This window comes from Osmerus mordax, chromosome 16, assembly GCF_038355195.1.
Source record: "Osmerus mordax isolate fOsmMor3 chromosome 16, fOsmMor3.pri, whole genome shotgun sequence".
Taxonomy (NCBI): Eukaryota; Metazoa; Chordata; class Actinopteri; order Osmeriformes; family Osmeridae; genus Osmerus; species Osmerus mordax.
This window is the reverse complement of record NC_090065.1, coordinates 8,029,470-8,043,538: the sequence shown is the minus strand read 5'-3', so window position 1 is coordinate 8,043,538 and position 14,069 is coordinate 8,029,470. Positions and strand designations below refer to the sequence as shown.

The 14,069-nt window shown below is 42.7% G+C and overlaps 1 protein-coding gene across 1 annotated transcript in view; it reads right to left on the bottom strand.

Annotated features, from left to right (window-relative positions):
- LOC136958883 (receptor-type tyrosine-protein phosphatase mu-like) overlaps window positions 1-12,723 on the bottom strand; it is a 93,530-nt gene extending 80,807 nt beyond the window's left edge. The window contains exon 1 of the mRNA XM_067253008.1: window positions 12,651-12,723. Within this exon, the coding sequence (XP_067109109.1) occupies window positions 12,651-12,723 (73 nt within the window). The remainder of the gene's footprint in view (window positions 1-12,650) is intronic.
- Between the last annotated feature and the right edge of the window lie 1,346 nt (window positions 12,724-14,069).

Here is a 14,069-nt window from a genome sequence, read left to right as displayed (position 1 = left end):
ACCGGGAATCGAACTGGCAACCTTCGGATTACTAGCCCGATTCCCTCACCGCTCAGCCACCTGAGCGGTACATGGACAAAGAACTTTGTTATGTTCAAATATCTATAATAGAAAATCTATTCTGGAGTTCTGGAAAGCAGTCTGCACCGGCTCAAAATCCAGCACTGACAAGCCTTTGCAAGCCTCACCAGCCACAATGATTCTGGTGTCGAAAAGCCTGACTGGACTCCCAGACTGACTAGTTTATTTTCCCCTCTTTCTGCCATTTTTATCTCTCTGTTCGCATGCTGTTCAGTGTCCATTTATCCATGCTGAGGGTTTCTCCTTGGCAGGAGCGATCACTTTCAACAACAGGGCCCTGCCAATCAGAGCGACGTGTCGCTTCGCTCCAGTGACAACTAACGACTACCAATGTGGGTAGGCAGGCTGTCAGACCACTGGGGAAAGGAGAGGATGGAGGGGGGGTGTAGGCGTGTTTGTGTGTGTGTGAGGGGGGGGGGGGGGCTGCCTTCACAGGGGAGACAGAGCTGTGGCTCACCAGCAGCATCAAGAACCTCACATCACATCAGTTCAGTCAACAAAGGCCCCTTTACATGATTGACTCTGAGATCTGATCAATCTGTTGATCTGTTGACTCAGATGTGCCAGGGATGTGTGAAACAGGGAGAGCAAGAGTGAGAGACAGACAGAGAGAACGACCATGGGGGACAGAGAGAGACAAACAGACAGGCAAGAGATAGAGAGGTAGAGAGAATTAGAAGGGAGAAAAAGAGAGCCATAAGAGAGCTGCCAGTCAGTCAAATGACTGGCAGAGTCACAGTGGAGGAGACATGGGGTGTTTGTTTTCCTTCTCCCCAGCCTCTGTTCAACTTCCCTCAGAAAGTCACAGAAGCCACCAAAACTTTTTATTGCCACTATTTTTTTTGCATTAAGTCGGGGAACAAAAAACAGACTACTCACCATGAATAAACACTAATTGGTTGCTAATTTTCTTAGTTCTTGCCTGGCTGATTTATTGCCTTTGGGCTAGTATGAATTATTCATCCTACTGGCAAAACAGCTTTATGTAGAAACCTAACAGGCACTGCATTCATTATACTATCATGCAGAGTAATTCTGGGAACTGATGGAATGGTATTAGAATAAAATGCATATTGGGTATTTTCGTTTTTTTCCGGGCTTTGGCAGGCGCAGCGATTGCGCTTCCGTTGGCAAAGACTAAGAGGGATGTAACGCCCTCGTCGCTGACAAAACCCCCTTGTTTTTACAGAGCACTGGGGGGTGGGGGTTTAGTCCATGTGCTGCTGGGTGGCGAGGGGTGAGAGGTGATTGGTTGTTATCGTGTCAATCCTCCCTCCCATGGTGACAGAGAGCCACACCCCCTCTGACTTGTGCAGGGGCAGCTGTAACAACTCAAGGCTTGAAATCGACATCATCCCCAACCTCATAAGTGAGAAGCAAACTGCGCGAATGACAAAATAACCTACGAGAAAATCCAGTGGAGCTAATTGTGTTTCTTATATTCTCCTGCGTGTTCAGCACATACCCTCCTCCTTCCACCCACCCCTTCTAATAGTGTGCATCCACTGGAATCCACTCTCGTGGTGGTTCAAGAGGAGGGTAAGAAAGGGAAATGCCAGCGGAAGGTGCGGGAGGTTGTAAATGGCAGCGGGCGCCTGAGCGAGGTGCCTGCCCATGTGCTCTCTGTCTCCCCAGATCTGTCACCACGCTGGAGACGTCTCGCCCCGGGAGGACAGGCCGTGGAGCCGTTTCCTCAGGCTACACAAGCACCAGCGTGAGGACAGCCGGAATGTCTGGGGAGAAGGGGGGCTTTGCTGGGTTTAGGACTAGTTTCCCTCGCCACGGGACCTCCAGTCCTGCCAGCTCCAGCATAGCCACGGAGCCCACCACCTCACATTGTGCCTGCAGTCACGGGAACGTGGATGCCGCCATTCCTTTTGTGCTAAGAGCAATAACACTTTACTGTGGCAGTGTGTGTTTTTCAACAGAGTGAAGTACAGAGCAGTAAAACACAGTGGATGTCATTTTAATTAAGAACCGAGATTTTCTTTTATTGTGTGCTTTGATTTGGTACCAGAAATCACTTTTCAAGCATAAAGTGCCCATTTTTCCCACTAAGCTGAGATACAAGCTTATCTGTCCAATTTGGGGGCAAAGTGAGCATGTTTGGTGAGATTGTTAGGGATTTCAAGTGCTTTCCTCATTATTCTGAGTCAGACAGGGAGCTGCCAGATATTAGAGGGCTTTAACATCAACATGGTCACCCATGTGGAATGCTGCCCATCTCAGGCCTTGGATGAGCCTTTCCATTAACAGTATTTAAAGAAACATGCACTCATAACCAGGTCAGTGGGAGTTATCGAACTCATAAATGGACTTTGACACTATTTGTGCTAATTAACAAGTTATTTATTTAGCTTAAACTATGTCAGTTGTAGTGTGGTCCACTTTGCAGTATCCAGTGACACATTTTTGGTTAATAGAACACAAATGACAATGGGTTGTGAAGTATTGAAAGAGTAAAAAAAGAAAACAACCTTGCAAGACATCCTCTTCTGACTTGTCCTTAGAGAGTAGTGGTGTAGATATATTAAACATGTTAAGCAAATCTCTACCTAGTCCCAAGTAAATTGAAAAGATGTTTAAAAACTTATTAACGGGCAAAGGATAATATCCCTCCTGGAATTTCAGGACTGACAGATTTGGAGCAACTCAAGCGAAACATTAATTAAGCCTGGCATATGAACGCTTCACCATTTTAACCAAAGGACTGGCAATGTTAGGTCTTACATTTTCACAAGAAGCCACGATGCACACCAAATGCAAATGTAAAATGTCAGTGCAGATCGTCACCCTGTCTGATTAAGTATAGTATCATTTACATTTAGAAACACACACCACTGATGCAAAACTAAAATAGCTCGGCTTCTCTACCAAACACGGCGACAGCACGCAAAAAATCTGAAAGGCTATCAGTGCTGTGATTCTGAAACACGTGATGCAGTACAGGTGAAAATGATATCTTTCATCCACAGTCAGACATTAAAGGTGAGTTTGTAGAGAAAATGTCAGCTCCTCCTATAGGAGAGTACCTCTAGGTACACTACTGTGGTTGCTCAGCAGAGTGTGCGTGTGCGTGTGTGTGTGTGTGTGTGTGTGTGTGTGTGTGTGTGTGTGTGTGTGTGTGTGTGTGTGTGTGTGTGTGTCTGTATGTGTGTGTGTGTGTGCGTGTGCGTGTGTGTGTGTGTGTGTGTGTGTGTGTGTGTGTGTGTGTGTGTGTGTGTGTGTGTGTGTAAGTAAGTAAGATAAGGTGCGCACATCTGAGGGCGCCCTACTTAATCTCTAAAAGTAGTACCCTTTCATAAGTATGCAGGATGAACTTCCACTTCCCCAAGCTGCTTAGAATGATAAGACTGAATATTACAAAAAAGGAATTTAGGTAATAGTCCAACATACAAACGAAACAATGTGACCTCAATGCTGACCCTCTATGTGACAAGGAAATTGCCTCTAATGACACACTATGGTTGAGCTACATTTTTAAATGTTTTTTTTCACAGCATTGTCAATTGCTACATCTCAAGAATCCTTTTGTCATTCACTGTAAACCTATAATACCAAAGTCTTTCTGTGACTTTCTGTTAGCACAATGACAAACTGAAAGGTAGCTGTAGCCTACAATATGGACAGTATCAATGGACAGATACTTGGACCAATGGGCAATAGCTTATGTCTGATTGCAATGGTGTAATATTACCGTGGTACAGTATGAAGAGAGTGAAGTAGATTTGTGCATAACGGCTGGGACACACATTATATATATCCACACACACACTGCTCCTGTAGGATCCTCCTGTAACACTTGGATGCAGGAAATTATAATGCTAGCCATCAAAGAAAAACATGTACTTATACCAGAGAAAATGAACACCCAAGAATTAATAACAGTAATCCTAATTTATCTATTTCAGTCAGGTGTTCCCATTAATGTTGGGCAATCTGCAGGGATTTCTTCAATTAAAGTGTGACACTACAACTAAGACCTGGAAAAATAAATCTCATCCTACCTTCTTTTCATCTTCAAACCGCGTGATGCAAAATCATCTTTTTTGTTGTCATTCTAGAGGCAGCTAATTACAACTCATACATAATCTCTCATGTAAATTTTTGTCCTTCTTTGATCTCACCAAAGCAGTCAAGGACAGCAAGATCATAAACTTGGACTGGATTTGTCATTACTGGCAGATGGGACGAAGTGGTGTGCTGGAGCAAGACAACATTTTCTGTGATGTTTCCCTGGTCGTGTGTGAAGACTAGTTTGTATTGAAGATCCTCACAGGCCAGATTCAGACCGTTTTGGGATATCTAGTGTAATTTGATTTTCCCAAAAGGTGTCTCACATGGAGACAAGGCCTCAGTTCTGTAGTATAGGATGGTAACTACATTCTTCATCACTGGTCAGTGTCTACAGTGACCCAGAGCTGCTGTTTAGCATGAGACTGTTGCATGTTTTTGTAACAGATGGTCATCATGATTCATATGGAGGTGACAAGTCATTATCTATGTGTGGCCCGCCTCCTCGCAGCAGGAAGGTCCTGGGTTCGATTGCCTCACTGGGCCTGTCGGTGCTCAGGCTGATCTCCTGGGCCTATCTGCGTGGAGTTAACATGTTCTGCGCCATGCAAAAGTGTGTTTTCACATTGTGAGATAATTCAAGGATTCTTCTTCTCCCTTCTCCTTCTTTATGGCAATATAAGCCATTCGTTAGACTGAGAGAAGCTAGAAAATGAACCAAACTTTACCATTATTTCAAGACTTGGAGGTTGTACGCCAAGAGTTCCCCTGACCTGCCAAGAGATACCAAAAGCCAGGGGCACGAGAGATCTAGGTTAACCAAGCACCCCCACAAACACACATCCCCTCCCTGCTTCCCAGCACAAGTGAAAGGTCAGACCTGACACCCTGGAAGAAGCCCTGGAGCCCTGGTATGTGCAGCAGCAGCAGCCAGGGCATGCTTTCTCCTCTGGGAGGATGGAGAGTGGAGAGTCAAAGCTGACCTAGTGAAGCATAGGGAGAACCACTGGCTGCTCCAGTACGTCTGGGGTCTCATGCCTCTTGGCTACTTTGTCCATAGTAAAAGTTGGTTGCTGCTGTGCAAATATCCCCTCCCTTGTTATGCCCTATAAGGGTAATTACCACTTATTTCAGTCCAAAGAATCATTTATTTCAATGTGATGACTTATGGAAGGCTGCCAAAGTATAATATAAGGGGCCAGGACTAAGTCAATTGAAGACAAAACTTCGAGTTAGGAACAGGTCTTTCCAATTTCAGTGGGGCCTTTGCAATTTCAGGATTTTGATAGAAAGCGTGTATGCCGTTTCTTCCTCAACAATCTTCAACAAATGATCATGACAGCCCTGATACACCGGTGTGAAGGCTGGTGCTGCCCTCTTCTCCTCTCCTCTTTCAATCCCCGATGCCCCAGTATAACCAATTAGTCAAGACCTAGATTCATTAAGGTATCAGCCCGGCTGCCTGCTGCGCACTGACACATCCCTGATAATAAGCCTCAGATGGGCCACCACCTGACAAGCAGGACCTTAGAGGAAACAAACACCATGCAGACAGGCACACAGGCAGGACACCCATACCGAGCGCCCACACATCCCCAGCCCCCACGCACACAGAAGACACACACACGTTCCCCTCACTGGGTTAACACTAGTCAACGCGATTGCACACACGCATGAAGTGACACGCAAAGCATTGTGAGGGCACACACAGTATTGCGAGCGCACACACAATCGCCTACGCACCCTTACACTGACATACAGTCAATCTGCGAATGCTTGTTATGTCTTTGTGCATTCATGAGTGTCTTTTGTTCAGATAATTATAGAAACCAAGGCAGAAAACAAAGTTGGAGAGACAGGTTTAGGAGACACAATAGTCAGAGGTAGCACCGCAATCTAGAGAGAGCCTGCCATTACATCTGCTAAATCCTTCTGTCGCAGCATGTACTGCACATTATTATTAACTATTACCTTACTATAATCCATCTCGTTACTGTGAGCACTGGAACTAAGGAAAGTGTTAAATTCACTCAATACAATATTGCTGACCACCTCTGCAATGTTCATCCTACAAAACATCTCAACCAACCATTCTAGTCATACCAATGTAATTCTGACGCTCAAGTGAAGGCACCGTTGGGGTGAGGCTGGGGTTGGGCTCTCCCCAAGTAAAGAAGGGGTCAGGGGACATCAGGCCTCACAGGGGTTGTTGAATATTAGACTCACACTGGAGCAGGGGCTCATGGGAGTGAATTATTCATCCTTCTTCTGGGCTCAGCATGACTCTGGCTCACCAGGCCACTCCAATCATGATTTCCTCTGTTTGGTGCCCTTTCTCTCCCCATGACTAAAAAGGGCTGGGAAACGGCTGTGTGGTAGAAGACTATGACCAAGGAGATCCCAGTAGGAATAATACCTAAGCTAGGGGAAAAAATCTCGCAAAGAGCTTTGACACTGTGTTGGTGAGGCTCTGGCACAAAATGAGCTTGCAATTTATTCAAAACAATCTGAGCCCATAAAGTTGGTTATGATATTGGAAAATATGTTCCAATTACGACATATTATTTAGGCTGTTCTGTATTCCAGGTCCGATATTCATGTTTCCAGTCTATTTACGTTTGAAACCGGCTGTTACTCTTTGGGCAGCTGGTTAGGGAGACCTTCTGAAACGATTTACTACTCAGTAAAGACACTCAGAATGATGATACTGTTGCTGAAAAGGCTATTGACGCTACAGGCCTTCTGCATTAATTACTCTCTCTCACCCTGATAGCAAGTCTTTACAGCAGAATAGTCAAGCAAATATCCCCCAGCCCTGCACTATCATTACTATCAAAATGTCCAGTTTGTTCTGTTTTGTTTATTCAGACATGCATTATGCCCAAAACATGTGTTTTCAACCTGTTTCCGTTAGCAACACTGAGCTCTGCTCGCAGCCCCTAATGACTCCAGTGCCCTGTAATTTCTTAAGCGTGTGGCAAACTCTGATTACAGGGTGCAAGCTAAGCTTCAGCGGTGCATCATCTTTTCCAGTTATTGTTTTGTGTTTGCTATGTTACATGAGCCCTGCAGCTGTGTGTCTCAACAGCCACATAGATGTAGGGGTGTTTAACACCAAGCTGATTTAATACAACACTGCACCACACACCAAACACCCGTTTGGCTACGGGCTACTTAATAAATGTTTTGTAGTACCGGACTGGTACATTAAACAGGGCTTGTGTAAGCTGAGCGGGTTGACATCAGTGCCTTGCAGTTGCCCCTGAACCAGCTTGTTTATCTGCCCAATGCTAATGTGAAGGTCCATTGGCGGTCCCTTGAGGAGACAATGATGGACTGTTGTCATATCACTTACAATGAAATAACAAAGTATGCATCAGTGACAAACAGGGGTGACTAACAAAACAATGGCATTCATGTTTTATTTTTCAGAGGGATCATGAGGTTTAGAGTTCAAAAGGTTTAGAAAATTGCAATGTGTTTCTATGGTCCCTGAAGCTAGTTTTGGGTTGGAACATAAAGAGGTCATTCAAGCTACCATCGCCATTTTCAGAATGTTGTAAGAAGCAGCGCATCCTTTTCTCAAACCTCCGCTACACCCCCTTTCTGCAGGCAGAGGGGCCTGAGGGCCTGGCAGCTCCCATGTGACCACCCTGTGCACGCATGGAGCGTACAGTAATGCCATTAAACCTCCACTGGGGAATTAGTCACACACAGGTTTAGGCTCAGGGGCAATAGAAAAGAGGCCGTTTGAAAAAGAGCCAAACACAGCCCGGGGAGGTCAAAGGCCTGTTTACAGAACAACAGTCTCTTATCAGCCATTTGCTTCCCCGAGGAGCCTCCAGAGCAAACAGATAACAGCCTACAAACAGGCACCAAGTGTGTGACCGATGGAAGCATAATCAGGTACATTCTGCTTAAAGGAAGGAGGGGGAGCATTGGGAGGGCAGCCAACAAAGGGCTTCACTGTGAATGTTCAGATCATGTGCTGGGAAGGTGCTTCTGATGAACTGCTGTTTCAAACCGGTGACGTTCAGAACACATTTATCCACTTAATACCTCAACTGGATAAGGATATCAAGTCAATAAAATACAGAATAGGGCTTTTTTTTCAAACCACATTAATTGATATAAAAATACACTAAGGGAAAAACATCGTAGGTCATTTGTGGCCTAATTCAATTTAAGGATGGCTCCATTATTGAATAATTAAATGGCCGATAGGTTCATCCAGGACAGCTTTTAGCACGAGGGAAAACCAACTGTGAAAAAGCCAATGCAAATAACTCTTGCTCAAACAGGGTCTAATGCATTAATGACTGTGCACCGTGCGTTAATGTGACGGCAACAGATTCAGTGTGACAGTAATGGAGAATTTCGCCTGTGGTTATACTCATAAGGCCTGGTTGGGAGGGGGCCGTCTGCACCTGCCTACTGTTAGAGCCCCTGACAGAAGGCAGAGAAATAGCATGAGACAAGGTGAAACATCAGCTGCCCCCCACTGCCACCTCCTACAGTACCCCCAGTTGTGAGCCCAGACAACAAGACAGGTCTTTGACATTAAGCAGTTTTTCTTCAAAGTTAGGGAGTGGTTTGATTGTCCTATGGAGGGGGGATTTCAGGTTGAACTTTACAGCTGTACATGGAGTGACGTTTTTATTAGTTTGGCTTTGTCATTGTATGAATTTGTTAAATTTTCAATACAGTACACTGACCCTCAGGTGGTATCTAAGTTGCAGTCTGTCAATTTCAGATATAAAGCAGGATAAGGGCCATGAAGAAGACAGGCTCTTGCATTGGGGTCCTCCATCCATTTTCCGACTCCTCCCCTCCTTCCCTCCCAATGCTTATCATTAATAACAATTGAGACCCTTGGAGCATTAATTAGCGCTGTTTTCTTGAGTGTCTGGACTCTCACAGCCACCTACAAAGAATGCAAACATCTGTATACATAATCTGCTGAATAACAAGTTGTTGGGTTTTTTCTTGTGTTTGGATACCCATGATGAGATCAGAGTAAAAATTGCTCGTGCATATCTATTTCTTTCTCGCCCATCTCTTTCTCTCTCTCTTTCTATTCCTCTCTCTCTCTTTCTCTTTCCCTCACTCCCCCCTATCTGTCTCTCTCTCTTCATTAGCCAGCCCCTGTGCTGGCCTGTGTGCGATTCATTAGCTTTTATCCTCTTCATTTGAAGAAGGAGCTGTATATAATTAGAGCATCTCTGTTTGTCCAGCATCCTTCACACAGTCACATCTCAAGGCTAATTACCATTCCACTGCAACTCCTGCATAACAGCCTCACATCAGCCGCTTCAAGAATGAACTTCAAACTATTACAGGCTCTCCAGAATGTAAATAAAATCACTTGCAAATCAACAGTTAATGATTGAATGTGGAGTGTCCCTCTGGGGATATGAAGATGAACTGTATCGGAGACATGCAGCCAAAGTTGCTTTCGTGTCTTGTCTTTGAAGCAGCTTGTCAAGATTGCCTGATTCGGGGAGGGAAATGGCATAACCGTAAAGTATGGACACAGACTTAACCTTGTCCTAAACAAGCTATGGACAAGCTTGTAATAGTCACATGAACAGTATGTTGTCATGGTAAGATGACATTAACTGGGCTGATGTGTGTGGAAAGTAAAGATTACATTTACATGATGCTGCATTCAGTGTCAGAGTAATGTAAAGCAATGTCTGAACCCTAAATCACTTAAAACACATGTCCAATATTCCCTGTAACTCTCAGAGCTTTCACCCAGACATATCTAACATATCATATTTTCGAAAAAACTCAGCACTGAAAATACATTATGTCCATAGATTCACACATACACTGCTATTGTCATAATAAAAAAAAATCTGAAAGCACAGTGAACACAACCACGGAATATAAATGTCTAAACTTTCTGCTTTATACTGTCATCAATCAATCCTCTAATGTTTTGAGACAATCTTAAAACTTGCCTACATATTTAATTTCATTCTCCACTGGCTCAAACAACAGAAGCTGCCACCCTCCAAGACACCTTCCTGAAAAAAAGCCTCTATTATTCTTATAAGGGAGAAGGGAAAAAAGATTTTTCATGAGTGAAACATAATTTTAATGATTGCCAGACTTCAAATGAGGTGCTGTTTATCTTCACAAACAGACAACGTGTTGTTTTACTCTGAGTCACAGCTTGGATGGCAATCAGGATTGGTCAACCAGGACACTATCAGAGGCAGTCACTCTGCAATGACAAAGTACTGCATTGGAACCCAAAGCAGCAGCATTACTCTCAACACACGGCTAACTCCTATCAGAAAACAAGACAGCTTTTATGGCTGTAAGAGAAGGTGGTAAACATAACAAAAAGCTCCCTAGAATTGAATGTGCTCAGTCAAAAGGATATAGATATCAAAGCTTAGTCCTGCCAAGAAACTGTTATTTAATATTTGAAAGACCCCCTATACACCACAATGGACTCATTGATTGTGTTTTCAGATGTTTCTGGTTTGAGAGCATGGGTTGAGAGCAGCTCGAAATGTTAAGATGCACAAAAATTATATGTTTAGCCAAAAATGTCCATTGTCCATTTCCTATATTATACGATGCTAGTAATATTGATCAATTCACATTATTCCCTGTCTCTGATCTAAAGATATTCATGAAAATTACACAAACGTAGAGGGAAACTGTGCAGTAAAGTGAGCCATTTTTTGCGATATCTTTTTGGAAAAATATTTTTTCTTAGTTTTACCAGATTTTTAACCCACAAGCTGCAATGTGTCTCACATTGGTTCTGGCATCTACCAAAGCTTCTACACGTCTAGACATATGTAGATAATCCATCATCCAGTCATAGAGTAAAAAAAGATCTAATTGATTTTCTTCCTGGTTTACATATTTACACACACGGTCATGCAATTAGGACAGCATTTATCGATGGTTTGAGTACCACTGGGGGCTGAAGAACAGCCGCCTCAATAAATCTCTCCTTTCTCAGGCAACCAGTCACCACAGCAAGCAAAATGAGGAAACCTCAGGTGAAATAGACCCTGATTGGTTCACGAGGGACTTCTTAAAATCAACAAAAATATGCCATTGTGTTGCTTTAATGATTGATCAACCACTAGGAGTTATTTGCACTATTGTATGTTACATCTTCTTGGTTTTAAAGTTTGAGATATACCATGTTTATCATGGTAGTACATTTTGGGGAAATATTTCAGTTCTATTTGAAGAGAAACCACTTTTCCAAATCACATTAGAATAGCATTAGTCTGTGTACCTAACTGGTCTTGTCCTCTGAAGCAGTTTAGATCTCAATACTATGAGCATCCATACGACTATAAGTGTACCATGCTGCCCCCAACAGGTTCTCTGAGTAATAGATGAAAGTTGTCAACAACATCTAAACACCTAAAAACCACAGTATAGTTTAGAATGCACTTAAAGCATTCTAAGAGTCACATTAGTTGATCAAATATAAGAGATGTTAAAAAAAACTCTTATTCTATTAAACTTATTTGAAAAAGTGTGTCAATCAACAATGATAAAAAGCTTTAAGCAAGGTAGATAACCTAAAATTATCCTCAGGCTCAACATTTAAAATTCATGTTGGTATTGATCAGCATGAACATAATGTACCTCTTGCACATAGAAAATCCATTGACAGCTCAAATGACCCCTTTTAGGGTTGGAATTAAACCGTTTAATGTCCCCTCAGGCACTACTGTCCAATAGCCTACTGTAAGAGTGCCAGACTGCATTTGTCCAATGTGAACACATTTGACACCTAAACATAAAGAACATACACCTGAAAATGAACCTCTGAGCCTCGTCTCTACTGGACAAATCTTATTCAGAAGTTGCCTATAGTTGCTGATAATTGATAACATAACTGTTCATTGTTCACCCCAGTCAAATCTTTTAATAACAGTTTAAAACCCCATCCTAATTACACTCTCAATTGCTCAAACTTACATTGTTGATCATTTACAAGGCTGACCACTCACAACATTGTCAATACTACACTCTTTTCGGCAGCTGTTATACGACATGGACAGAAACTGAATTCAGGAAACGTATGTAAAAGTTTGGGGAAGACTAAGTAGAATGACATTATGTGTGGATATGCATTATTTCAAAGCGCATGTTTCTGGAGTTCACTCGGGGCTGAGTTACTACAGGGTGTTTAACCACACCTGCTGAAGCATCACATGTATTTAAGCATGTCAAGGCAGTACGTTCGGTGGTAATGGAAGCAAAGCATACATCTGTTTAATCTGGCTTTAGAAAATTAACTTTAACTGTATTCTCCTATTAAAGCTTTACCTCTTGCTATTGTCTCACTTTAAACGAAGTACTCGATCACACAAGTCACTGCACAAGTAAAACTTTTTAAACAGAATCAAAACTATACAACATATTTATATCTAAGTGCACCTGATCGGGAACCGCGGCGCGCCGAGAAGAGGCGAGTTGGAAACTGTCTATTGCTTACCCGAGCTATAACAAAAGCATGACAGCACAAAGAACACATTTTTTGTTTATACTTAAGATTTTCATACCTTTAAACACTTCTCCTCGAACAGACACCAGCAGACTTATTGCAGCGAATAGGCAATTGATAACTTTATCCATCTCGAGACTGCAGTCGATGAGTTAACCCCCGCCGCGGGGTTAACTGAAGACACTCTTCCTCTGTTGCAAGTGGAATTATACCTGTACAGGATTTGTCTAATATACTAAACTGTAGCCTCCTTTCCTTCGTATTATTGTGTATAAATAGGCTATTAATGGTGCCGCTTTCCGATTTACAGACTTCGAGGAGCTATGTGGAGTCCAGAATTACGCGGGCACACTGACTGGTCCGCAAGCCTCGAAGTGCGCGTGCTTTCTCCAGTAGAGGGGGTATTCGAGCTCTGACTGTGCTGGCACGCGCGAGTCAGAACAGCTCATCGAACCGATGCTGTCCCCTCCTACCTTTTTGGGGTTATTGACTGGGATTTGCAGATTTGCATGTTTTCCATGTAGGCTAATTTACACTTTTGTCAATCTATCTCTTTGTGTATGACTGTGTAACAAATAATTAATCTGTCGTTCTGACTTTAACTACTTTATCTATTTCCTAATCTACAATGTTACAAACTCCATTGTAATTTATTGTATGTCTTTACAATGGCAGGTATAATGTACTCCATATTCATCGAGACCATTCTCGTCATTCCTCTGTGTCCTCTGATCAGATTGGTACACTGATCTTCTTAAAGGATACCCAAGGGTGACATTCATAGACATGCTTAATTGGCATTGGAAAATAAGGCTCTGTCATCCAAAATGTTACAGATTATGTCATTATAACCATTATTGATGCATTAACATGTTTTGTGTCAAACGGATCAATATCATAGTTTACGTAAATATATCTTATATAACTAAACAAGTAAATTATCTTGGGACAGAAAATCAAATCAATGCAATGGCGCGATACCCAGTTCCCTCAGCATGCATTCTGGATATCGTGTTTTACACGTAGCAGTAGTTTCCACCCCCAATTAAATAGCATTGAGATTGGCATGGATCTTCATTTAGCCCTTAAATTACTCTGTCTGTCAAGGACGATGCTGAACTTTTTTGGGGGGTGCAGCAAACTATAGCGTAATATATCAGCTGTTGTGAAACCACTCATCTTTCTGGTATGCAAGCATTGTCTTTGCCATTGCAGTGTGGCTTGCCAAAATTCATTGCCATTCCTCTGGCCAAAGATGTCTGGGAAATAGTGAATGTACAATACCCTGTAACTGGGTAGCAAAATAAACAATAGTAAGAGAAAGCCAAATGTGACTGTCTGTGTATAAAACTGAACAGGAGTACCATACATTGTATCTTTACCACAGAGGAGATATGAGCTGCTGGGATGTGATTGTGTGTAAACCATTTATTGATCAGAAAGGTGTATGACTGGTTCTAGGGTGGTTCTGTCTGTG